Below are 27,582 nucleotides of genomic sequence, written 5' to 3'. Positions count from 1 at the left end.
TTGCTATCCCTACCCAACAGTGTAGTCATCAATATCAAAGTAGTATAACAAAGAAGAAAAAAACACAATGAATAAGGGCGGATGCTATATACAGGGTCAGTACCAAATGTCCAATGTGCAGGGATACTGTTCATGTTGTAATGGCACCTCTCTCACTCCTCTCGTCCAGGGTGTGAGAAGACCAGGGGTTCAGGGGGTCCAGACTCGCATGCCAATGGTCATCCCTCAGACCATCCGGCCACAAGGTACTGGTACCGCACAGCGCCCTCTCTCTCTATGCAGACAATGGTCATCCTCAATAGGACATCCCGGCGCTCTCGACCTGCGCTATTGTTGAAGGGAAGAGGTTATCCCCGGTGGACACTTGTTTTACCCACATCGTTCAATTATTCAAGGCCTGGATGATTATTAAGTGTCTCAGGTGTTAAAGTGTTGAGCTCTAACAGAAATGGACCAGCAGGGGATGCCCCAGGACCGGAATTGAAAACCCCTTGTTAAGTGCAATGCACAGAGGCCCGTTTTCTCACAATGCTATTGAACAGCTTGTAATGATATGTTTTGTTTCTTTGTCAGGCACAGTTGCAAGAGGACTCACTATTATTGCAGGCAGATCTCCTGTGGGCATTGGTGCCCAGGCCTCTGCCAATCAGAAGAAGCTGAATGAGCCTGGAGGCGGGACGTTCAGGTACAGAATATCCAGGTTGGCAGGGGAAAACAATGCTCTCTGTAACCAGGTTTCCATCCAACATTTTATGCAGCGAAAGTACATGTCAGGTAAAAACGTTTAACGACTGGCCTGATGGAAACAGAGCATTTGTTGTTAAACTTTCCAAATGTCGACAGTACAAAATACGCTAGACAAGGTGGGATCTTTTTGTGTCTGTGAAATGTTTTATGCGAGAAATGGCAGTGGAAATGCTTTTATATGCACAAATATTGATATAATAACCATCATATCGAAGTAAACTTGGAGTCACGCGAGATTACATGTGGTGTGACCCTCCCACTACGACTCGTTGGGAAAGCATGAAGTTTATTAGGCTACAGATTAAATAAGTTATATTGGTGAAAGTGCAAGGTGAGCTTGATGCTCCTTTCCAATAAATACCAAGGGTCTTATTCTGGTGACATGATCATCGATGCTTGGCTGCCGTTTGACAAATACAAATAATCTATCTCATCATGTATGTCGGCTATACCCGCACTGTATCTGGAAAGGGACAACCGAATGCATTCAACTGAAATGTGTCTTCCGCATTTAACCCAACCCCTCTGAATCAGAGAGATGCGGGAGGCTGCCTTAATCGACATCCACGTCTTTGGCGCCCCAGGAAACAGTGGGTTAACTTCCTTGCTCGGGCAGAATGACAGATTTTAACCTTGCCAGCTCGGGGATTCGATCCAGCGACCTTTAGGTTTCTGGCCCAACACTCTAGCCACTAGGCTACCTGCTGCCTGTTGGCAATACCAGAGTGGACACACTCGCTATATAACGCAATTCTTTTTTTGTGGGATTTGAAAATGTGATGGAAACACTTAACTTGTATTTGGTACATGGGAATTATTGTTTGTATGCAGATTTTTAAATAATCACATAAAAATCTCTCACCAATTGGATGGAAACCTAGCTACTTTGGGTATCTGACCCCCGTGTAAACCTACAGTATTCGAGGCTCCTGGCATTGTTTGGTTTAGTTTACTGTGATAGTTTTCCATGATGCACAGAAACAGATCAACCACAGGATGGCAGCATTTCACACGTTTTGACACAATGGTGGGGTTGAGAAACATATAGTTAAACAAACTCATGTCCCTGATCTGTGTGTAAATTACTTATGTTCTTTTGAGAAATTGACATGAAATCGACATGGCGTAATTGTCTAGGCAACCACCAAATTTATATTCATGTTTAGCTTTCTTTAATGAACTGGAAAATCAAGACCTAACTGACTGATTAACGAAGTTAGCTGGCCAACTTAATGAACTTGCTTTCTGGAGCACCCCACTGATCTGTGTATACTGCATCTCTTTAGAGATGATGATGACATCAACGACGTGGCGTCCATGGCGGGGGTGAACCTGAACGAGGAGAACGCCCGCATCATGGCCACCAACTCTGAGCTGGTGGGCACCAAGATCCGATCCTGTAAGGACGAGGCCTTCCTCCCGCCAGGCCTGCTGCACAGACGCATCATGGAGACCGGTATGTGCAATAACCTGTCCTTTCTCCTGAACCAGCTATAAGAACCGAAGTGTGCACTTGTTCACTTACTTTAATGGATTTGGAAGGAAATGACTAGTGTAAGAAATAAGCCTCTGAAAGAAGTGGAGCTGGGCCCTGATGTCTGTCCATCATCAATAAATGACTGACCACACCTTGCCATCCTACCACAGATAATGGCACTGATTGACTGCTAATGCCTCTCTCTCGCTTTCTTCTGCTAAAGCCAAGAGGTTTGGGGTGACCGAGGTCCCAGCGGAGGCAGTGAACTACATCTCCCATGCTACCCAGGCCAGGCTGAGATCCATGCTAGAGAAAGTGTCAACTATCGCCCAGCACCGCACTGACGGGGGCAAGGTAAGAACAGGAAGAGTAGAGGTTATCATGAACAGAAGTAGGTGAACAGTACAAGCGCAACAGTACATGAATAACACAAAAATAACACATGATCAACATCATGAACAGTACACAAACTACATGAACAACAGCATGAACGGTACACAAACTACATGAACGGTACACAAACTACATGAACGGTACACAAACTACATGAACGGTACACAAACTACATGAACGGTACACAAACTACATGAACGGTACACAAACTACATGAACGGTACACAAACTACATGAACGGTACACAAACTACATGAACAACAGCATGAACAATACACAAACAACATGAACAGTACATGAACGGTACATAAACTACATGAACAGTACACAAACTACATGAACATCAGCATGAACAGTACATGAACAACATGAACAACATGAACAGTACACAAACTACATGAACAGTACACAAACTACATGAACAGTACACAAACTACATGAACAGTACACAAACTACATGAACAACAGCATGAACAGTACACAAACTACATGAACAGTACACAAACTACATGAACAGTACACAAACTACATGAACAGTACACAAACTACATGAACAACATCAGGAACTACATGAACAACAGCATGAACAGTACACAAACTACATGAACAACATCAGGAACTACATGAACAACATCATGAACAGTACACAAACTACAGAACAGTACATGAACAACATCAGGAACTACATGAACAACATCATGAACAGTACACAAACTACATGAACAACATCAGGAACTACATGAACAACATCATGAACAGTACATAAACTACAGAACAGTACATGAACAACATCATGAACTACATGAACAACATCATGAACTACATGAACAACAACATGAACAGTACATGAACTACATGAACAACATCATGAACAGTACACAAGCTCCATGAACAACAACATGAACAGTACACAAACTCCATGAACAGTACACAAGCTCCATGAACAACAGCATGAACAGTACATGAACAGGGCACAAACTATATTAACAACAACATGAACGGTACACAAACTACATAAACAACATCAAGAACAGTACAAGAACAGTACATGAACAGGGCACAAACTACATGAACAGTACATGAACAACATCATGAACAACATCATGAACAACTATCATGAACAACTACATGAACAACTACATGAACAACATCATGAACAGTACATTAACTACATGAACAACATCATGAACAACAACATGAACAACTACATGAACAACATCATGAACAGTACATTAACTACATGAACAACATCATGAACAGTACATTAACTACATGAACAACATCATGAACAGTACAGTCGTGGACAAAAGATTTGAGAATGACAAGAATAAAAAATTCCACAAAGTTTGCTGCTTCAGTGTCTTTAGATATTTTTGTCAGATGTTACTGTGGAATACTAAAGTATAATTACAAGCATTTCATAAGTGTCAAAGACTTTTATTGACAACAACATGAAGTTGATGCAGAGAGTCAATATTTGCATTGTTGACCCTTCTTTTTCAAGACCTCTGCAATCCGACCTGGCATGCTGTCAATTAACTTCTGGGCCACATCCTGACTGATGGCAGCCCATTCTTGCATAATCAATGCTTGGAGTTTACCAGAATTTGTGGGTTTTTGTTTGTCCACCCATCTCTTGAGGATTGACCACAAGTTCTCAATGGGATTAAGGTCTGGGGAGTTTCCTGGCCATGGACCCAAAATATCGATGTTTTGTTCCCCGAGCCACTTAGTTATTACTTTTGGCAAGGTGCTCCATCATGCTGGAAAAGGCATTGTTCGTCACCAAACTGTTCCTGGATGGTTGGGATAAGTTGCTCTCGGAGGATGTGTTGGTACCATTTTTTATTCATGGCTGTGTTCTTAGGCAAAGTTGTGAGTGAGCCCACTCCCTTGGCTGAGAAGCAACCCCACACATGAATGGCCTCAGGATGCTTTACTGTTGGCAGGACACAGGACTGATGGTAGCGCTCACCTTGTCTTCTCCGGACAAGCTTTTTTCGGGATGCCCCACACAATCGGTAAGGGGATTCATCAGAGAAAATGACTTTACCCCAGTCCTCAGCAGTCCAATCCCTGTACCTTTTGCAGAATATCAGTCTGTCCCTGATGTTTTTCCTGGAGAGAAGTGGCTTCTTTTCTGCCCTTCTTGACACCAGGCCATCCTCCAAAAGTCTTCGCCTCACTGTGCGTGCAGATGCACTCACACCTGCCTGCTGCCATTTCTGAGCAAGCTCTGTACTGGTGGTGCCCCGATCCCGCAGCTGTATCAACTTTAGGAGACGGTCCTGGCACTTGCTGGACTTTCTTGGGTGCCCTGAAGCCTTCTTCACAACAATTGAATCAAATCAAATCAAATGTATTTATATAGCCCTTCTTACATCAGCTGATATCTCAAAGTGCTGTACAGAAACCCAGCCTAAAACCCCAAACAGCAAGCAATGCAGGTGTAGAAGCACAGTGGCTAGGAAAAACTCCCTAGAAAGGCCAAAACCTGGCCAGAACCACTCTCCTTGAAGTACTTGATGATCCGATAAATGGTTGATTTGGGTACAATCTTACTGGCAGCAATATCCTTGCCTATGAAGCCCTTTTTGTGCAAAGCAATGATGACGGCATGTGTTTCCTTGCAGGTAACCATGGTTGACAGAGGAAGAACAATGATTCCAAGCCCCACACTCCTTTTGAAGCTTCCAGTCTGTTATTCGAACTCAATCAGCATGACAGAGTGATCTCCAGCCTTGGCCTCGTCAACACTCACACCTGTGTTAACGAGAGAATCACTGACATGATGTCAGCTGGTCCTTTTCTGGCAGGGCTGAAATGCAGTGGAAATGTTTTTTGGGGATTCAGTTCATTTGCATGGCAAAGAGGGACTTTGCAATTCATCTGATCACTCTTCATAACATTCTGGAGTATATGCAAATTGCCATCATACAAACTGAGGCAGCAGACTTTGAAAATGTATATTTGTGTCATTCTCAAAACTTTTGGCCACGACTGTACATGAACTACATGACAATCTACATGAACAGTACATAAACAACATCATGAACAGTACACAAACAACATCATGAACAACATGAACAGTACACAAGCTACATGAACAACTGCATGAACAGTACACAAACTACATGAACAACTGCATGAACAGTACACAAGCTCCATGAACAACTGCATGAACAGTACACAAGCTCCATGAACAACTGCATGAACAGTACACAAGCTCCATGAACAACTGCATGAACAGTACACAAGCTCCATGAACAACTGCATGAACAGTACACAAGCTCCATGAACAACTGCATGAACAGTACACAAGCTCCATGAACAACTGCATGAACAGTACACAAGCTCCATGAACAACAGCATGAACAGTACACAAGCTCCATGAACAGTACATGAACAACATGAACTACATGACAATCAACATGAACAACATCATGAACAGTACACAAGCTCCATGAACAATAGCATCCTACTTGTCCCTTTTTTCTTTCACTCTCCCTTTCTCCTGTCCCTTCCCTCTCTATGTAGGATGAGGAGTGGTATGAGCCGTCGACAGACGTCAGGGCCCAGCTCCGCTTCTTTGAGCAGCTGGACAGGATGGAGAAACAAAGGAAGGACGAGCAGGAGAGGGAGGTCCTACTCAAGGCTGCCAAGGTAGACACACACACCACCTGACTACATGCACACCGGGATGTAGTCAGGTTATTACCCCATTACTGCATCACCGGCAATAATTCAGGGCCCAGCTCCAGAAGAGGAGTGGTCTGTTAATAGTTGCAGTGTGTTTGTCGGTGCGTGTGTGCACGCGTGTCCACCCCATGGGAACGATGTGACACATGAAAACTGAGGTAATTAGTGGAGTTTGAAAAGAAACCACAACTCCCTCTACAGACATCATTAGACCTCCACGGGAGTGTACACACACACTAATTAACTTAATGTGGGATAGAGATGTCATCCAGGAGATAATTAACTCTGTGGTGCTGTGTAGATGGGAACTCACCAACCATATTAACACTGTCATGTGGGAGTTGGCCCAATGCATTACACTGCTTGTAATTGACATTAGACAACACATACACTGAACAAAAATATAAACACAACAATTTTCAATTTTTTTACTGAGTTAGATTTCATACAAGGAAATCAGCCAATTAAAATAAATGAATTAGGTCCTAATCTATGGATTTCACATGACTAGGAATACAGATACCTTAAAGAAATGTAGGGGTGTGGATCAGAAAACCAGTCAGTATCTGGTGTGATGACCATTTGCATCATGCAGCACGACACATCTCCTTCGCATAGAGTTGATCCGGCTGTTGATTGTGGCCTGTGGAATGTTGTCCCACTCTTGTGGCTGTGTGAAGTTGCGGGATATTGTTCGGGAACTGGAACAGGCTGTAGTACATGTTGATCCAGAGCATCCCAAACATGCTCAATGTTTGACGTCTGGTGAGCAGAGCGTGCCCAATTTTTGAATGGCGCGCGGAGCGAGATTCCCAAAGGCTGGAGCATCATCTGCCTTGCCCACTCCAGTAACGCTCACTTCACGAGTTCAGGGCATGCCAGGCCCAGCACGCATTTGTAGGCTACTTTGTAGACTACTTGTGTGCTGCTATAGCCCCTGGCTATGGCTACTCTCATGGAGTTTGCTAAATATTTTCATTAGAGGTCGACCGATTATGATTTTTCAACGCCGATACCGATTATTGGAGGACCCGAAAAGCCGATGCCGATTAATCGGTCGATTTTGCTATTTTTTAATTTTTTTATTTGTAATAATGACAATTACAACAATACTGAATGAACACTTATTTTAACTTAATATAATACATCAATAAAATCAATTTAGCCTCAAATAAATAATGAAACATGTTCAATTTGGTTTAAATAATGCAAAAACAAAGTGTTGGAGAAGAAAGTAAAAATGCAATATGTGCCATGTAAGAGAGCTAACGTTTAAGTTCCTTGCTCAGAACATGAGAACATATGAAAGCTGGTGGTTCCTTTTAACATGAGTCTTCAATATTCCCAGGTAAGACGTTTTAAGTTGTAGTTATTATACGAATTATAGGACTATTTCTCTCTATACCATTTGTATTTCATATACCTTTGACTATTGGATGTTCTTATAGGCACTTTAGTATTGCCAGTGTAACAGTATAGCTTCCGTCCCTTTCCTCGCTCCTACCTGGGCTCGAACCAGGAACACATCGACAACAGCCACCCTTGAAGCAGCGTTAGCCATGCAGAGCAAGGGAAACAACTACTCCAAGTCTCAGAGCGAGTGACGTTTGAGACGCTATTACCGCGCACCCCACTAACTAGCTAGCCATTTCACATCGGTTACACCAGCCTAATCTTGGGAGTTGATAGGCTTGAAGTCATAAACAGCGCAATGCTTGAAGCACAGCGAAGAGCTGCTGGCAAAACGCACGAAAATGCTGTTTGAATGAATGCTTAAGAGCCTGCTGCTGCCTACCAACGCTCAGTCAGACTGCTCTATCAAATCATAGACTTAATTATAATATAATAAACACACAGAAATACGAGCCTTAGGTCATTAATATGGTCGAATCCGGAAACTATCATCTCGAAAACAAAACGTTTTTCCTTTCAGTGAAATACGGAACTGTTCCGTATTTTATCTAACGGGTGGCAACCCTAAGTCTAAATATTCCTGTTACATTGCACAACCTTCAATGTTATGTCATAATTATGTACAATTCTGGCAAATTAGTTCGCAACGAGCCAGGCGGCCCAAACTGCTGCATATACCCTGACTCTGTTGCAGGAGAAGTGACACATTTTCCCTAGTTAAAAGAAATTCATGTTAGCAGGCAATATTAACTAAATATGCAGGTTTAAAAATATATACTTGTGTATTGATTTTAAGAAAGGAATTGATGTTTATGGTTGGAGCAACGTGTACCTAAGCGATTATATGCAACGCAGGACAGGCTAGATAAACTAGTAATATCATCAACCACGTGTAGTTAACCTCTATGGGCTAGGTACTCAACAGCCAGTGTAATCCCGTGGCGCGTTATTCAAATACCTTAGAAATGCAAAACCTTGAATTTTTCAAACATATGACTATTTTACACCATTTTAAAGATAAGACTCTCATTAATCTAACCACACTGTCCGATTTCAAAAAGGCTTTACAACGAAAGCAAAACATTAGATTATGTCAGCAGAGTACCCAGCCAGAAATAATCAGACACCCATTTTTCAAGCTAGCATATAATGTCACATAAACCCAAACCACAGCTAAATGTAGCACTAACCTTTGATCTTCATCAGATGACAACCCTAGGACATTATGTTATACAATACATGCATGTTTTGTTCAATCAAGTTCATATTTATATAAAAAAACAGCTTTTTACATTAGCATGTGACTAGCATGTGACTAGCATTCCGACCGAACACTGCCGGTGAATTTACTAAATTACTCACGATAAACGTTCACAAAAAGCATAACAATTATTTTAAGAATTATAGATACAGAACTCCTCTATGCACTCGATATGTCCGATTTTAAAATAGCTTTTCGGTGAAAGCACATTTTGCAATATTCTCAGTAGATAGCCCGGCATCACAGGGCTAGCTATTTAGACACCCAGCAAGTTTAGCACTCATCAAAGTCAGATTTACTATAAGAAAAATGTTATTACCTTTGCTGTCTTCGTCAGAATGCACTCCCAGGACTTGTACTTCAATAACAAATGTTGGTTTGCTCCAAAATAATCCATCGTTATATCCAAACAGCGACGTTTTGTTCGTGCGTTCAAGACACTATCCGAAAGTGTAAATAAGGGTTACGAGCATGGCGCAATTCGTGACAAAAGATTTCTAAATATTCCATTACCGTACTTCGAAGCATGTCAACCTCTGTTTAAAATCAATTTTTATGCCATTTTTCTCATAAAAAAGCGATAATATTCCGACCGGGAATCTGCGTTTAGGTAAACAGACAAAAGAAAAGAAAGCATTCGGTCGACTCGGGCACGCGCCTAAGCCCCTAGTACTCTGAGCGGCCACTTGCCAAAAGCGTTTCAGCCAGAGCCTGCCTCGATATCCTTCAGCTTTTTCCCGGGCTCTGAGAGCCTATGGGAGCCGTAGGAAGTGTCACGTTATTGCAAAGATCCTCAGTCTTCAATAAAAAGAGCCAAGACAAAACACACCTTGTCAGACAGGCCACTTCCTGCATGGAATCTTCTCAGGTTTTGGCCTGCCATTTGAGTTCTGTTATACTCACAGACACCATTCAAACAGTTTTAGAAACTTTAGGGTGTTTTCTATCCAAAGCCAATACTTATATGCATATTCTAGTTACTGGGCAGGAGTAGTAACCAGATTAAATCGGGTACGTTTTTTTTATCCGGCTGTGTCAATACTGCCCCCTAGCCCTAACAGGTTAACTAGTGATTATGATTGATTGTTTTTTATTAGATAAGTTGCTAGCTAGCATTAAACTTATCTTAGCTTCTTACTGCATTCGCGTAACAGGCAGGCTCCTCGTGGAGTGCAATGTAAAGCAGGTGGTTAGAGCGTTGGACTAGTTAACCGTAAGGTTGCAAGATTGAATCCCCGAGCTGACAAGGTAAAAATCTGTCGTTCTGCCCCTGAACAAGGCAGTTAACCCACCGTTCCTAGGCCGTCATTGAAAATAAGAATGTGTTCATAACTGACTTGCCTAGTTAAATAAAGGTGTAAATCGGCCAAATCGGCGTCCAAAAATACCGATTTCCGATTGTTATGAAAACTTGACATTGGCCCTAATTAATCGGCCATTCCGATTAATTGGTCGACCTCTAATTTTCATAAAGAAACTGATAAAATACACAGGTGCTAAATCAAGGTGACTTACAAAGATGAGGAGTAGGATAGTTAGTGCAATGATGTAAGGTCCATAACTAAAGAATCATTGTGGAATCTGAAAAGACACGTATCCGAAAGCATGATAGTGCACTTGCTACGTGCACATGCTAAAAGAAAGGAACGATGTTTCTAGCTAATTGTCATTGTAGCAAAGTATTTATAAACATAAAATCTGATCACTTAAGTTTCATTTTTATTTCTTTCTAAATTGATTTTGGCCCAATAGACCTGGCATATTCCAAGTTTCAAGGAGCTTTCTGTTTTCATTGGGTTATTTTGCTTAAAAACCTTTATGCTTACAACTCTGCATGCCAGTCAAGAGTGGCCGAAAGGGTGTTTAGCGTCCCCAGTGGCTCTGCAAGAGCAGAGAGGATATTCTCTGCTGCTGACCTGCTCTCTAGGCACAATCACATGAGCCTGAAGCCACAGACTCTGGCCAAACTCGTCTTTCTAAAAAGGAATTCAAAGGCACTGTAGACTGAGCCTAATAAGGCTTTTTTTCATTTAATTTGTATTTAATTCTAAGTAAGTCACAGCCTATATGTGCAATTTATAGACTGTAATAATTTGATTTCAATGAGATGTTTCAATGTTTAGCGCTTAATGTCTCTGACTCCCTGCCAGCCTAGTGTGTCGCACTCGCAAATGCTTCACAATGTATTTCTTTGTAGGCTATAACCTTGAAATAATTGGCTCCCTGTCTGGCTCTTGACCTATTTAGAGTGTTTATATGCTGTTTAATACGACATGTAGCCTATTTGAAATGATGAGCACTTCTTACATCTTTTCATGTTTATTAAAATACTTTTCATTCAAATCATATGGTTTGGTTTCAATGCTTCAAACCAAATGGTAGGTCCAAAAATAGATGGTTGTTGGTTAAATTGTGATTTTGATGAATGGAGTGAATTTGGAGCTGCAGTTTTTTTTCATGTGAGCAGGTAGCAGTTTTTAGCAGAGCACTTGGGAAGGACGCAGAGCTCCGGAGAGGTGCACAAGCACCGCTCCATGAGCGATGAGCGGGATTTCCGACCGCTCAACTCCACTCACATACTCTGCTGGTGAGTATGCAGGCCATGGAAGAACTGGGACATTTTCAGCTTCCAGGAATTGTGTACAGATCCTTATGACATGTGGGTCGTGCATTATCATGCTGAAACATGAGGTGATGGCGGCGGATGATTGGCACGACAATGGGCCTCAGGATCTTGCCACGGTATCGCTGTGCATTCAAATTGCCAGCGATAAAATGCAATTGTATTTGTTGTCTGTAGCTTATGCCTGCCCATACCATAACCCCACCACCAACATGGGGCTCTCTGTTTACAACTTTGACATCAGCAGACCGCTCGCCCACACGACGCCATACACGCTGCTTGCCAGCTGCCCGGTACAGTTGAAACCTGGATTCATCCGTTACGAGCACACTTCTCCAAAGTGTAAGTGGCCATCGACAGTGGGCATTTACCCATTGAAGTCGGTTACGACGCCCATCTGCAGTAAGGTCAAGACCCTGGTGAGGACGACGAGCATGCAAATGAGCTTCCCTGGGATGGTTTGTGCATTAACTATTCGGTTGTGCAAACCCACAGTTTCATCAGCTATCCAGGTAAATGGTCTCAGACGATCCCGCAGGTGAAATATCTGTATGTGGAGGCCCTAGGCTGGCGTTGGTTACACGTGGTCTGCGATTGTGAGGCTGGTTGGACGTACTGCCAAAATCTCTAAAACGACGTTGGAGGCGGCTTATAGTAGAGAAATTAACATTCAATTCTCTGCCAACAGCTCTGGTGGACATTCCTGTAGTCAGAATGCCAATTGCACACTCCCTCAACTTGAGAAATTGATCATGCTGTTTAATCAGGTTCTGTGCCACACCTGTATGGTAGATGAATTATCTTGGAAATGCGGATTAACAGGGATGTAAAGAAATTTGTGCACACAATTTGAGAGAAATATATTTTTGTACATATGGAACATTTCTGGGACTTTTTATTTCAGCTAATGAAACATGGGACCAACACTGCGTTTTTATATTTTTGTTCAGTATATAATTGACTAAAGTGAAAAACCAATACTTCTCTTCCCACACCAGATGCATAATCTTTATCAATACTTCAGAACAATAACTGTAATATACTATAACAGTGTTCTACAGCCCACATTGGTGCTATGAGCTGCGGCTGTGACGGTCATGGAATTTTGGATGACGGTAATTGGCTAGCTAAATGACGCGGTCTCTTTTAATAACCGTTCAAATAGCAATAGACTTTTGGTAAAAAAGCAAAAAATGTGTTTTCATTTAGGAAATCTGTTGCCAAGTATTCCCAGAAATAAAAAAAGGTGTGATCGTGTTTCAAAGTAATCATCAAGGTATGAAATTATTATTTTCAGATACAATCTCTTTTTGTGCTTTGTTGTGTTCAATTTGCAGAGTACAAATTATTATTATTATTTTGCGACCCCCGATTTATTTTCCTACCGCTGAAGTTGTACCTTTGCACGTTTAGAAGAAGTGACTGCTAAATGCTAACTACCGATCTTATAAGCCATTTCTGTATGCATAGCTAGCACACAGAAGTCGGTGCTTGTAGTCAGTCGTTGTTAGCTGTTGATTGGTGACTATGGCATGAACATATATTGGGGTTGACATCAATACAAGCATTTTCTACTCCAATTTTTACCTCAAGGTAGTGTGAAATGCACATACAGTTGAAGTTGGAAGTTCACATACACCTTAGCCAAATACGTTTAAACTCAGTTTTTCTGAATTCCTGACATTTAATCCAAGTAAAAGTTACCTGTCAGTTAGGATCACTACTTTTATTTTAAGAATGTGAAATGTCGGAATAATAGTGTAGAGAGTGATTTATTTCACCTTTTTATTTCTTTCATCACATTCCCAGTGGGTCAGAAGTTTACATACACTCAATTAGTTTTTGGTAGCATTGCCTTTAAATTGTTTAACTTGGGTCAAACGTTTCAGGTAGCCTTCCACAACCTTCCCACAATAAGTTGGGTGAATTTTGTCCCATTCCTCCTGACAGAGCTGGTGTAACTGAGTCAGGTTTCTGACCTCCTTGCTCACACATACTTTTTCAGTTCTGCCCACATATTTTCTATAGGATTGAGGTTAGGGCTTTGTGGTGGCCACTCCAATACCTTGACTTTGTCCTTAAGCCATTTTGTCACAACTTTGGAAGTATGCTTGAGGCCATTGTCCATTTGGAAGACCCATTTGCGACCAAGCTTTAACTTCCTGATTGATGTCTTGAGATGTTACTTCAATATATCCACATCATTTTCCTCCCTCATGATGCCATCTATTTTGTGAAGTGCACCAGTCCTTCCTGCAGCAAAGCACCCCCACAACATGATGCTGCCACCCCCGTGCTTCACGGTTGGGATGGTGTTCTTCGGCTTGCAAGCCCCCCCCCCTTTCCTCCAAACATAACGATGGTCATTATGGCCAAACACTTCTATTTTTGTTTCGTCAGACCAGAGGACATTTCTCCAAGAAGTACGATCTTTGTCCCCATGTGCAGTTGCAAACCGTAGTCTGGCTTTTTTATGGCGGTTTTGGAGCAGTGGCTTCTTCCTTGCTGAGCGGCCTTTCAGGTTATATCAATATATGCCTTGTTTTACTATGGCTATAGATACTTTTGTACCCGTTTCCTCCAGCATCTTCACAAGGTCCTTTGCTGCTGTTCTGGGATTGATTTGCACTTTTCGCACCAAAGTACGTTCATCTCTAGGAGACAGAATGTGTCTCCTTCCTGAGCGGTATGACGGCTGCGTGGGTCCATGGTGTTTATATTTGCGTACTATTGTTTGTACAGATGAACGTGGTACCTTAGGCATTTGGAAATTGCTCCCAAGGATGAACCAGACTTGTGGAGGTCTACAATTCTTTTTCTGAGGTCTTTGCTGATTTCTTTTTGATTTTCCCATGATGTCAAGCAAAGAGGCACTGAGTTTGAAGGTAGGCCTTGAAATACATCCACAGGTACACCTCCAATTGACTCAAATGATGTCAATTAGCCTATCAGAAGCTTCAAAAGCCATGACATCATTTTCTGGAATTTTCCAAGCTGTTTAAAGGCACAGTCAACTCAGTGTATGTAAACTTCTGACCCACTGGAATTGTGATACAGTGAGTTTTAAGTGAAATATTCTGTCTGTAAACAATTGTTGGAAAAATGACTTGTGTCATGCACAAAATAGATGTCCTAACTGACTTGCCAAAACTATAGTTTGTTAACAAGAAATTTGTGGAGGGGTTGAAAAACGAGTTTTAATAACTCCAACCTAAGTGTATGTAACTTCCGACTTTAACTGTATAAACAATCGCCTAAATGTAGGCTAATTTTGCTGGGGGGCAATGATATTCGTGATCTTTCCCCCACGCATTTCCATGGTATTTCCATTGTTTTGGTCGAGTTCCATTGACCTCTTTACCACATCTATTACGAGTGTACCCAGGAGTTTACCAATCCAATTGCCAGGGTTAGAGGTTCATAGCCCTTTCTATTTCTATGTGTGCAGCTTCTGCATTGTGGGGGTGTTGCCTAGACCAGTGGTTCTCAAACCTCTCTTCGTGGACCCCTAGAAGTTTCACAACTGTTTGTTGTTGCTCAGAACTAGCTCACCTGATTCAACTAGTCAAGGGCTTGGTGATTTTAGTTGACAAGTTGAATCAGGTGTACTAGCTTTGGAATAGATCAAATACATGGAACGGCTGGGGGTCCCCGAGGAGAGGTTTGAGAACCACTGGCCTAGGCAACCGAAGACTCATTTGCTACAGCACCTTGCTTGTTTCAACAAGGCGCAACAAAGTTTCATCACGTTGTTAAGAGTCCATGTTACCTCAGAAACGGACTCAACCGCAAAGAATGCCTGTGGCCGTCCTGTCTTAAGTCAGCTGTTGGTTCCCAATGACAATATTTTATCTTCTTGTCCGTCTTCATCCATAACCGTTGGTTACGCAGTTATATAGTTATTGGGCCAGCCCTACAAGCAAAAAAATCTATTCAAATCGAATCTTATTTGACACATGCTCCGAATACAACAGGTGTAGACTTTACAGTGAAATGCTTGCTTACGAGCCCTTTCCCAACAATGCAGGGTTAAAAAGTAAAACATTTAAAAGTGAGAAGAATGTGCTAGATAAAAATAGCTAAACAATATAGCAATAACCAAGCCATATACAAGGAGTACTGGTACCGAGTCAATGTGCAGGGGTACGAGGTAATTGAGATATGTACATGTAGGTAGGGGTAAAAGTGACTCAGCAATCAGAATAGATAATATACAGAGTAGCAGCAGTTTGTGTGTGGCGTCAATATGCGTGTGTGTTGTAGTATGTGTGAGTGTGCATAAAGTCAGTGCAAGAGCCGGTGCAATAAAAAAAAAAGGGGGTCAATGCAAATGGTCAGAGTAGCAATTTGATTAACTCTTCAGCAGCCTTATGGCTTGGGGGTAAAAGCTGTTCAGGAGCCTTTTGGTTGCAGACTTGGCGCTCCGGGTACTGCTTGCCGTGCGGCAGCAGAGAGAACAGTCTATGACTTTGGTGACTGGAGTCTTTGACAATTTTTGGGGCCTTCCTCTGACACAGCCTGGTATAGAGGTCCTGGATGGCAGGGAGCCCTGCCCCAGTGAGGTACTGGGCCGTACGTTTTTTTCAGGGGGAAAAGGCGTTGTCATGCCCTCTTCACAACTGTCTTTGGTGTATTTGGACCATTTACAGGTCCTTAGTAATGTGGACACCGAGGAACTTGAAGCTCTTCCTCTCATGACAAGGTATCCACCTCCCCTGTCTCGGTCTTTCCCTCTGTCTCCTTCTAACCTGTGTTTCTCTCAAATATAGAGTCGCGCCAGGCAGGAGGACCCAGAGCAAGCTCGGTTGAAGGCGAAAGCTAAAGAGGTACGTGCTTCATTTTGTTTCCATCCACATACCAACACATCAAAGCAGTTGACACTCAGTATCATTATCTATGTACAATATCCCAAAATACACAAATTGTCAGACAGCTACAGACTGGCATGCAAGAACTTTCCACCAAAATACAAACATAGTCCATATAGACCCTCCAACCATGCCCATATTTGAGGCTAGCACTCCCCATATTATAGCTCTGCCTTGGGGCACACACTGTTTGGACAGTGTTTCACCACTTTGACCCAGAGGGGGCTCCGTGACCTCTGTGCCTTGGGACATGATCCATAAAGATCAGGACAGGGGAGCCCAAGTCAGGACATGTTGCTGTAATCCTGTGGACGTCACCTAATCAGTATTTTGTTTAGCTTTATAATTTTTGTTAGTGATGGTCTAGAACAAAGGCATGTAAGCCAAGTTGCTCCCCAGGAGGAGGGTTGGCCACACCTGGTTTTGTATTTGGTATTTTATTAGGATCCCCATTAGCTGTTGCAAAAGCAGCAGCAACTCATGAAACATAATACAGAACATCAATAGACAAGAACAGCTCAAAGACAGAACTACTTACTTTTTTTTTTTTTTTTAAGGCACACACAGCCTACATATCAATGCACACACACAAACTATCTAGGTCAAATAGGGGAGAGGCGTTGTCTTGCTTTATCTGTTTATTTGAGCAATATGAGATGGAAGTTCCATGCAATTAGGGCTCTATATAATACTGTACGCTTTCTTGAATTTGTTCTGGATTTGGGGACCGTGAAAAGACTGCTGGTGGCATGTCTGGTGGGATAAGTGTGTGTGTCAGAGCTGTGTGTAAGTAGACTATGCAAACAATTTGGGATTTTCAACACATTAGTGTTTCTTATAAAAACAAGTGATGCCGTCAGTCTTCTCAACTCTTTGCCAAAAGAGACTGGCATAGTATTTATAGTATTTATATCAGCCCTCTGATTACAATTAAGAGCAAAACGCGCCGTTCTGTTCTGGGCTAGCTGCAGCTTAACTAGGTCTTTCCTTGCAGCACTGGATCACATGACTGGACAATAATCAAGATTAGACAAAACTAGAGCCTGCAGAACGTACTTTTTGGAGTGTGGTGTCAAGAAAGCAGAGCATCTCTTTATTACAGCCAGACCTCTCTCCATCTTTACAACCATTGAATCTATATGTTTGTAAACTGTCATGGTCAAATCTAAAGTAACATAGTCTCCTAAACTTGTTCAACAGCCGCACCATTCATTACCAGATTCAGCTGAGGGCTAGAGCTTAGGGAATGATTTGTACCAAATACAATGCTCTTAGATTTATAGATGTGACACCTAGTTTAACACCTACGTCAAGAATAGGCAACTGGTTTTCATTCTCTCCTAATCAGGGACTGACTCAGACCTGAGACACCAGGTGGCCTCTGTCCAATCAATCTGTGACATACAGTTGAAGTCGGAAGTTTACATACACTTAGGTTGGAGTCATTAAAACTCTTTTTTCAACCAATCCACACATTTCTTGTTAACAAACTATAGTTTTGGCAAGTCGGTTAGGACATCTACTTTGTGCATGACACAAGTAATTTTTACATTTACATTACATTTTAGTCATTTAGCAGACGCTCTTATCCAGAGCGACTTACAGTAGTGAATAATTTTCATACATTTTTTTTTCTTTTTCGTACTGGTCCCCCGTGGGAATCGAACCCACAACCTTGGCGTTGCAAACACCATGCTCTACCAACTGAGCCACACGAGACCACAATTGTTGACAGAGTGATTATTTCACTTATAATTCACTATAGCGCAATTCCAGTGGGTCAAAAGTTTACATACACTAAGTTGACTGTGCCTTTAAACAGCTTGGAAAATTCCAGAAAATGTCATCATGGCTTTAGAAGCTTCTGATAGGCTAATTGACATCATTTGAGTCAATTGGAGGTGTACCTGTGGATGTATTTCAAGGCCTACCTTCAAACTTAGTAGTGCCTCTTTGCTTGACATCATGGGAAAATCAAAAGAAATCAGGCAATACCCCAGAAAAAAAATTGTAGACCTCCACAAGTCTGGTTCATCCTTGGGAGCAATTTACAAATGCCTGAAGGTGCCACGTTCATCTGTACAAACAATAGTACGCAGGTATAAACACCATGGGACCACGCGGCCGTCATACCGCTCAGGAAGGAGACGCATTCTGTCTCCTTGAGATGAACGTACTTTGGTGTGAAAAGTGCAAATCAATCCCAGAACAGCAACAAAAGACCTTGTGAAGATGCTGGAGGAAACGGGTACAAAAGTATCTATATCCACAGTTAAACAGTCCTATATCGACATGACCTGAAAGGCCGCTCAGCAAGGAAGAAGCCACTGCTCCAAAACCGCCATAAAAAAGCCAGACTACAGTTTGCAACTGCACATGGGGACAAAGATTGTACTTTTTGGAGAAATGTCCTCTGGTCTGATGAAACAAAAATAGAAGTGTTTGGCCATAATGACCATCGTTATGTTTGGAGGAAAAAGGGGGATGCTTGCAAGCCGAAGAAGAACACCATCCCAACTGTGAAGCACGGGGGTGGCAGCATCATGTTGTGGGGGTGCTTTGCTGCAGGAGGGACTGGTGCACTTCATAAAATAGATGGCATCATGAGGCAGGAAAATTATGTGGATATATTGAAGCAACATCTCAAGACATCAATCAGGAAGTTAAAGCTTGGTCGCAAATGGGTCTTCCAAATGGACAATGACCCCAAGCATACTTCCAAAGTTGTGGCAAAATGGCTTACGGGCAATAAAGTCAAGGTATTGGAGTTGCCATCACAAAGCCCTGACCTCAATCCTATAGAAAATTTGTGGGCAGAACTGAAAAAGCGTGTGCGAGCAAGGAGGCCTACAAACATGACTTAGTTACACCAGCTCTGTCAGGAGGAATGGGCCAAAATTCACCCAACTTATTGTGGGAGGCTTGTGGAAGGCTACCCAAAACTTTTGACACAATTTAAAGGTAATGCTACCAAATACTAATTGAGTGGATGTAAACCTCTGACCCACTGGGAATTTGATGAAAGAAATAAAAGCTGAAATCAATCATTTTCTCTACTATTATTCTGAAATTTCACATTCTTAAAATAAAGTGGTGATCCTAACTGACCTAAAACAGGGAATTTTTACTAGGATTAAATGTCAGGAATTGTGAAAAACTGAGTTTAAATGTATTTGGCTAAGGTGTATGTAAACTTCCGACTTCAACTGTAAATAAATCATTACTACAAGGTAGAAAATAAACCAGCACTACTTGGTCTCTCCAGGCCTCTGGCCTATGTGATCAAGACTAGTTTCTAGGATGTGCAGAGAGGCGTAACCTGGTTCTGCCTCTACCAATTTAATTTCTCAGACAGACAGGGACCTGACCAGAGGCAATGTTGGCTAGGCCTACAGAGCCCCACTCTCTGCCTTGTGCCCTCATAATATCTGAAGATACAATGCCCCTGTCTCACACACACACGCTCGCCTGCTTCAGGCCCCTGGCCTCTGTTCCATCTTAACCTCCAGGGTCAGGTCTCAGCTCACTGTACCACATCACCATGTGCAGCACTTCCCTTTCAATTAGCATTACTAACGGGGACATTAATGAGGACGTCAACGTTGCCTTGAATTATATCTTCTGTCGATTCCAGGCTCCTCCTTTAGAGCAGGCGGCTGTTTTTAGTTTGTAGCACTAGCCTGCGGCAGAGGGATTTGTTTTCATGGCAGATGATAATAGCTCAATAATATGAAATGGTTGTAGTCAATGAATAGGCCTGTTAGAGGAGTTTGTCCTGTGTGATTTTTCAGTGCCGTTTTAGAAAGCTACTGTACTTCTTCGCTCTGTATCACATCTCTCATTTGTAGATGACAACTTTCTCCATTCCAGCTATTATGCTACCACTGATGGATCCTTTTCAGGATGTAAATCAGACAGGAGAATATAAATGTGTGTGGCTCTCTCTTTCCCCTCTTAGATGCAGCAGGCGGAGCAGGCCCAGATCCGACAGCGTGAAGCCAACCTCACTGCCCTTGCGGCCATCGGTCCCCGCAAGAAACGCAAGATGGACTCGCCAGGGAGCTCCACATCGGGCACAGAGGTAAGGGTCCTAAAATGTGGCAGTATGAAGGTGCTGATATCCTAAGTTTGATATCCTAATTTTCCAATGACTTTCACCTTCCTACTCTTCATCACATTAAGGGAAAACAAATATGTAAACTCGCTTTTGAAGAAATGCCTAAAAGAAAGTGGGGATTGCTTTGCTCACAGTCATACACCTGTGTCATCAATGCACATCCCCCAGCACTCTCCCAATCCAGCAGAGAGCAGAGTGAATGTGACCAGAGTTGAGTGAAGGGGGTCAGCGTGGGCCTCTAGGCTTGTTGTGGGTGTCTGCACTGCTCTACCCCCTCCAAGCCCCCTCTCCTCTCACCCCCTGAGAGGAGCCATAGATTTCAGCTCTGCAGAAATGAGCCTGAGGGGGGAACACAGCCTGGGGCGGCTGCAGTATGGGTGCCTCGGTCACACCCATCACCCCCTCCCACATCCAGCCCTGAGTTCTCCCCAAAGCGATCCCAGACAAAGGGCTCTGTGCGGGGTGAGAGCCCGGGATCAGGAGAGGGAGGGAATGCAAGCGAGAGGGAACATTTTAGGGAGGGGAAGGTGAAAGAATGAACTTTGCCATGGTGAAGTCATCTGAACGGGTAGCAAGCTAGTTGGTCAGTTGGTAGGTTAGCCAGTTGGTGAGCTAGCCAGGTAGTTAGCTGGGTCGTTCCAACAATTCTGGGTGCCTTTTGAGAAGTGTAACTCGGTAAAACATTTTTTTAACACTGTCATAAAGAGCACATGTTCAACTTTATAAAAAACATGTTTTCCCATCTCAAGAGATAAAAAAATAAATAAGTGCCAAATAAAGTATCAGGGTTGACTGTAACAGGGTTGACTGTCATCTTAATCAGACATAAATCCCCTTGTGACAGGGTGAATAGAAGTGGCAATTGAATGCAAGCTTCCCAAGAAATGAAATTGTTCAGGTGTCTAGCATGTCTATGCGTAACAAGGTTGACTTGTTATGCTGACCCACTCAGTTTTCCACCACAAAACACTAATGGCCAAAAAGAGTAGAACCAGCTCACCTGCTGTTACACTATAATTTGACTATTAGATGTTCAATGTTTCTTTTGAAAAAAAAAAAAAATTTAAAAGGAAGTTTCACCATATTAAAATGAAAGTTCAGTTCACATAACAGGGTTGACCTTAAAATGAGGGACATATGTAAATAAATAATCATCTTCAGAAATGACTGTCAGAGCAACAAAATAACTAGAGCTTTACAATGATGGAGAAAACACCGGAGGGACATGTCAAAATGGCACTTTAGCAGTTATTTATTCATGTTCCATTTTTTATTGAATTCTCCATGTGGTCTATATTAAAGGACACTTCTCTTAATATAACAGGTTTTTAAAATGCAAAATTGGTGCACAATTTCTACTTAAAATATCAAAGGGCACTCATTTTGTGGAACTACCCAGCTAGTCCCTCATCAGTTACTTTGCTTGCTAGTTTGTAAAATGGATATAAAGTTGCTAGTCTACACACCCATTGCACAGTATTCACGTTTTGCTGCCTTAAAATGTAGTAAAGAAATTATAGAAAATATTCCAGATTTTTTTAAATGTGTAGTGGGGAAAAAATACAAATGTTTTATTCAATTTTAAGGCAGCAGCATGTGTAAACTTACTAGCCACTGTATAGGACTTCAGGCAGTTAGATATACAGGTAACTGCCAAAATAAAGGATACACCAACATAAAGTGTCTTAATAGGGCGTTGGGCCACCACGAGCCACCAGAACAGCTTCATTGTGCCTTGGCATATATTGTAAAAGTGTCTGGAACTCTATTGGAGGGATGCAACCCCATTCATCCACAAGAAATTCCCATAATTTGGCGTTTTGTTGCTGGTAGTGGAAAACGCTGTTTCAGGCACCGCTCCAAAATCTCCCATAAGTGTTTTAATTAGGTTGAGATCTGGTGACTGACACACACACACACACACACACACACACACACACACACACACACACACACACACACACACACACACACACACCCTTTAAACATCCCATGCTCCTTTGAGACCCCTCCTTCAAAGTCACTGAGATTTCTTTTAGCCATGGTAGCCAAAATAATGGGCAACTGGGGATTTTTATACATGGCCCTAAGCATGATGGGATGTTAATTGCTTAATTAACTCAGGAACCACACTGGTGTGGAAGCACCTGCTTTCAATATACTTCGTCTCTCATGTACACAAGTGTTTCCTTCATTTTGACAGTCACCTGTATGTTAGTTAGATAGTTGGGTAATTAGCAAGTAAACAAGGTAGTCCCCTATGGGATGTTTATTTTCTACCGTAGGTAATGAGTGGTAATGCAGAAGGGTTGTCTGGCTTCTTTTGTTAGCATTTTCTCATAGTGTATTCGGAAAATATTCAGACCCCTTGACTTTCTCCACATTTTTTTTACGTTAGCCTTATTCTAACATTTTATTTTTTCTCATCAATCTACACCCAATACCCCATAATGACAAAGTGAAAGAGGTTTTTAGATTTTTTTTCTTCTCAAATGTATTAAAAATAAAAAACAGAACCATTTACATAAGTATTCAGACCCTTTGCTATGAGACTCAATTGAGGTGCGTCCTGTTTCCATTGATCATCCTTGAGATGTTTCTACAACTTGATTGGAGTCCACCTGTGGTCAATTCAATTGATTGGACATGATTTGGAAAGGCACACACCTGTCTATATAAGGTCAGTGCATGTCAGCGCAAAAACCAAGCGAGGTCGAAGGAATTGTCCGTAGTGCCCCAAGACAGGATTGTGTCGAGGCACAGATCTGGGGAAGGGTACCGATAAATGTCTGCAGCATTGAAGGTCCCCAATTACACAGTGACCTCCATCATTCTTAAATGGAAGAAGTTTGGAACCACCAAGACTCTTCCTAGAGCTGGGTGCCCGGCCAAACTGAGCATTCGGGGGAGGACTTTTGTCAGGGAGGTGACCAAGAACCCGAGGGTCACTCTGACAGAGTTCCTCTATGCAGATGGAGAACAACGACCTAAAGCACACAGCCAACACAACGCAGGAGTGACTTCGGGACAAGTCTCTGAATGTCCTTGAGTGGCCCAGCCAGAGCCCGGACTTGAACCCGATTTGAACATCTCTGGAGAGACCTGAAAATAGTTTGTGCAGGGATGCTCCCCATCCAGCCTGACAGAGCTTGAGAGGATCTACAGAGAAGAATGGAAGGAACTCCCTAAATACAGGTTTGCCAAGCTTGTAGCGTCATACCCAAGAAGACTTGAGGCTGTAATCGCTGCCAAGTGCTTCAACAAATACGGTTATGGGTCTGAATACTTATGTAAATGTGATTTGTTTTTTATTTTTAATAAATGTGCAAAAAAATTCTAAAAACCTGTTTTTGCTTTTCCATTTTAGAATAAGGCTGTAACGTAAGAAATTGTGGAAAAAGTCAAGGGGTCTGAATACTTTCCGAATGCACTGTACATACCCAAACGTTCTGAGGTGTTCGTGGCAGGCTGATGTGTCTATCTCACCCTGACCACTCCTGCAGATGGGTGCTAAGGGACCAGTTGGGGCTCCAACCTCAGGAAATATTAGTTACAAAGCAGGCAGCTTGGAGACAAGATTTCACGCCGGGATTCAATCCGATCGCCCCTTTTCGATTATGCACCTTGAAGGCAATTCCTGTGTTCACAAAGATTGCATTTGTCAGCTCAGTCAGATTTTTTGTTGTTGAGATTTCCAGGAGCTCAATCAGAAATGTTTAATGTCATCCTGCTATAAGGCAGATCTGATCAGAATGAATTTGGCCTTTAAGTCAGAGAACTAAATAACATTTGTAATACGTTCTTCTCAATAGAGAAAAGTTATTTATCCACGGCCAACTTCCATGCCTAATGTGAACGAGTTTCCTGAGTAATCGGACCAGTCAGAGTTATATCGCAAGAGGATCTTTGACTGATTTGAGTCGGAGCGGCGATCTCGTGCGACCAATCACGCTTGATTGGAGTGTCTCCACCGAGTGTGTAATGTTGGGCATTCATTGTGCCAGTATGGAGTGTGTGTGTGGCCCGCGTGTGTGCAGGAGGTTACCACACCTGCAGGCTGTTAAGCTGTATAATACTCTGATTGTGTTCCTGTATGGACCTGGAGCCTTATTCCAATCCTCCAGTGTCAGCTCTCCCCTCAGGCTCTCAGCACATAAAGTAGAATATGGTACTGAACTCATTTTACATAATAGGAACCACCATTGGTTCACAAAATGGCCATTTCATAAAACCAAATGTTTTTCCTTGAGCCCCGATTTTAATGAAATGTATCCATTGTAACCACCAGGCCCCAGTTAAGGAACACCTGACTGGCTGGTAGCTGATCAGTTCCAGGATACACTACAGGGCTGTTCAGTTAGGCACAATGTCACGGAGTTCACTAAGACATGTACCATTTTGTCACCCCATCAAACAAGCCTCAGGATATTTCAGTAGTGTGCACCACACAGCATCAACTCAACCCACACTGTATGATATCACATTGGTAATTGCTGCTCTTTGAGTTTGTTGGAGCTGTCCCAAAATGGAGAGAACATGGCATTTAGTGTGCACGGTAAGGGTTTGACCGTTTCCCTCAAGCTGTACACACACCTTGTATGAAACTGTGGTGACGCGCGCACACACGCCTGGGCTGTCAAGGGTTAATAGTGAGTGGGATAGGACAGGTGACAGTGAATTGACATTTCTCTGGTTAGACCACATCGCTTGTTCCCCCTGCCTGCATTACTATTGCTTGAGCCTCGACGTTGGCACAAAGGCTGGATATCGCCAACACATATTTTAAGTCACTTGAAACAACTCTAAATCACTTACTAGCAGACCTAACTTTTGTCATGTCATCCGTTTCTCCTCAGGTTGCTTTGGGTTCAGGGGCCGGCTCTTCCACAGCCGCCTCCTCCCGCCAACAGCTCCGTCAGAGGATCACGCGAGTCAATCTCAGGGACTTTATCTTCTGCCTGGAGCAGGAGAGGGCTACATCCCGGTCCTTACTGCTCTATAAGGCTCTCCTGAAGTAGTGGAGTCCCCCAGGGTTCTGGACTTGACCTAATACACGTTTCCCCTTTACCCCAACTCATACATACATACATACATACATACACACACACACACACACACACACACACACACACACACACACACACACACACACATCCCCGTACCACACTATTCTATATCCCCCTAATCTGATGCTAAGCAACCCCACACCACCCCAATTTTGCCCCCTGATCATACAGCCCCTTTGGACAGGTACACTGCTGGCTCTACTCTTTCACTTGGTCACCTCATTGTTCTCACATCAAGTCTAGTCTCATTCACTAGCTGTGTGCTTACAATGCTGAGAGCCTCGAAGCTGGCTGGCGGGCATGTACTTGTTTTTTTTTTACCATGACTCCTATGTACCTGATGAGGTGCCTTTTTGAGTCTGTCCCAATCCGTTGCGTAATTCTCAAACAAAACCTACAGTTGTAAGATTTATGTCAGGATCCTTGCTATTTTAGCCCAATGGCTACTCACTAAGGATGTTACATCACACCACAGATAGTTTTGACTGGATTTTCAAAAGGATTGTTTGGTCACCCTGGGTAGGATTTGTGCTCTCCAGATCGAAACTTTAAACACTTGTGTTATCTACGTTTTTTTCCAAACATTGAAAAGGAACCATTTCAAATTGAAAGATAATGTTTGCATTTTATGTACCATACTAGTAAGTACTGAGTTTGGGGGAAAAAAACGACAGGTTTTAATTCACCACACCATATAGTGAATGTTAGAGAAATCTATTGTCAGATAAATGTACAGAGTACTGTGATGCCTCATTTTTTTTAAACGACAAATACATACAGTACTTACTAGTTCCAGACCTGGGTCCAATACTTTGAAATGATTGAGCCGTGCTCGATTTAGTTTGCCTGGTACAATAGAACCAATGGAATAGTCCCATTAAATGCAAACGCCAAGCTAAATCAAGCGCACCTTAATTTGACCCAGGTTTGGCTGGTATACACGGTTTAGGGTTCATATTACGATATTACTGCGCAGCATGTCTGATTTAGGTATTATGGCAGAATAGTGAAACATAAGATTATATTTTTTTTGGTGTGTGTAAAGAGCCAACTCGGTTCATATATGGTTCATACATAGACTTGTCTCTCCTATTGTAGACCGTGAATCTAGATAAATTACCAGTAGCCATTTTTAAAGATATTATTATTCAGACTCAAGCTCAGCACAGAACAGGGAGCTGGCTCTCTTATACACTCACTCAGGCTAATGAAATAAAGACGTCAACAAACAATGTTGTCATATTGAGCACCATTCCTATCATTTTCTTCTCAAGACCTTAAATTCCATCCAGGATTTTTTTTTTTTTTTTCCACCTGGAAAGTCAGTCTCTTGCGGCACCACGCAACAAGATCTATAGAGTGCTTTGCTATTTTAATGCTGATGATCAACATCAAAATGATCTGTCGTAGCAATCAAGCAAGTATTTTTCTAATGCTAATTGTATACAACTGCTAATTTTTGGGGGGGTCGAAAGCGGCTTTTTTTTTTCCCAGTTTGACTGAAGGTTTTTAATGCTTTAAATGTATTTTTTACAGTAACAAGCATTTTGTTTATATAGTGCATAGTTCTAATTGAGCAATGAGATAAAGCTGTGGTGTTAAGGGTCTGGGTCTTAGCACCTAGCTACATTAGCATCTGTTGAAGGACACATTTTTGTGACTATTTATATTTCCTACTATCTGTGTATTCAAACCTGACGCATTTCAGGCGATGCAATTTTACTATTGTTTGTACCTTTGCAAAAAAAAAAATAAAGTGACAAAGTACAAATAGCCTGATTTCTTTGATGGTGCAGTACATTCGGAAATTATTCAGACCCCATTACTTTTTCCACATTGTTACGTTAGTCTTATTCTAAAAATAGTTTCTTTTTTTCCCCTCCTCAATCATAACAAAATACCCCATAACGACAAAGCG

General features: G+C 42.2%; 1 protein-coding gene across 4 annotated transcripts in view; it reads left to right on the top strand.

Annotated features, from left to right (window-relative positions):
• LOC106573262 (transcription initiation factor TFIID subunit 4) overlaps positions 1 to 27,435 on the top strand; it is a 33,205-nt gene extending 5,770 nt beyond the window's left edge. For all 4 annotated transcript variants that reach the window (XM_014148171.2, XM_014148170.2, XM_014148173.2 and 1 more), the window contains 8 exons: positions 170 to 245; positions 574 to 685; positions 2,034 to 2,203; positions 2,448 to 2,578; positions 6,155 to 6,280; positions 16,383 to 16,439; positions 20,440 to 20,562; positions 25,455 to 27,435. In XM_014148171.2, coding sequence (XP_014003646.1) covers positions 170 to 245; positions 574 to 685; positions 2,034 to 2,203; positions 2,448 to 2,578; positions 6,155 to 6,280; positions 16,383 to 16,439; positions 20,440 to 20,562; positions 25,455 to 25,616 — 957 coding nt within the window. In that variant the 3' untranslated portion in view covers positions 25,617 to 27,435. The remainder of the gene's footprint in view (positions 1 to 169; positions 246 to 573; positions 686 to 2,033; positions 2,204 to 2,447; positions 2,579 to 6,154; positions 6,281 to 16,382; positions 16,440 to 20,439; positions 20,563 to 25,454) is intronic.
• The last annotated feature ends 147 nt before the right edge of the window (positions 27,436 to 27,582 follow it).

The sequence above is a fragment of the Salmo salar genome, chromosome ssa16 (genome assembly GCF_905237065.1).
Source record: "Salmo salar chromosome ssa16, Ssal_v3.1, whole genome shotgun sequence".
Lineage (NCBI taxonomy): Eukaryota > Metazoa > Chordata > Actinopteri > Salmoniformes > Salmonidae > Salmo > Salmo salar.
The sequence above is the reverse complement of the archived record's forward strand: the minus strand, read 5'-3'. Positions and strand labels throughout refer to the sequence as shown.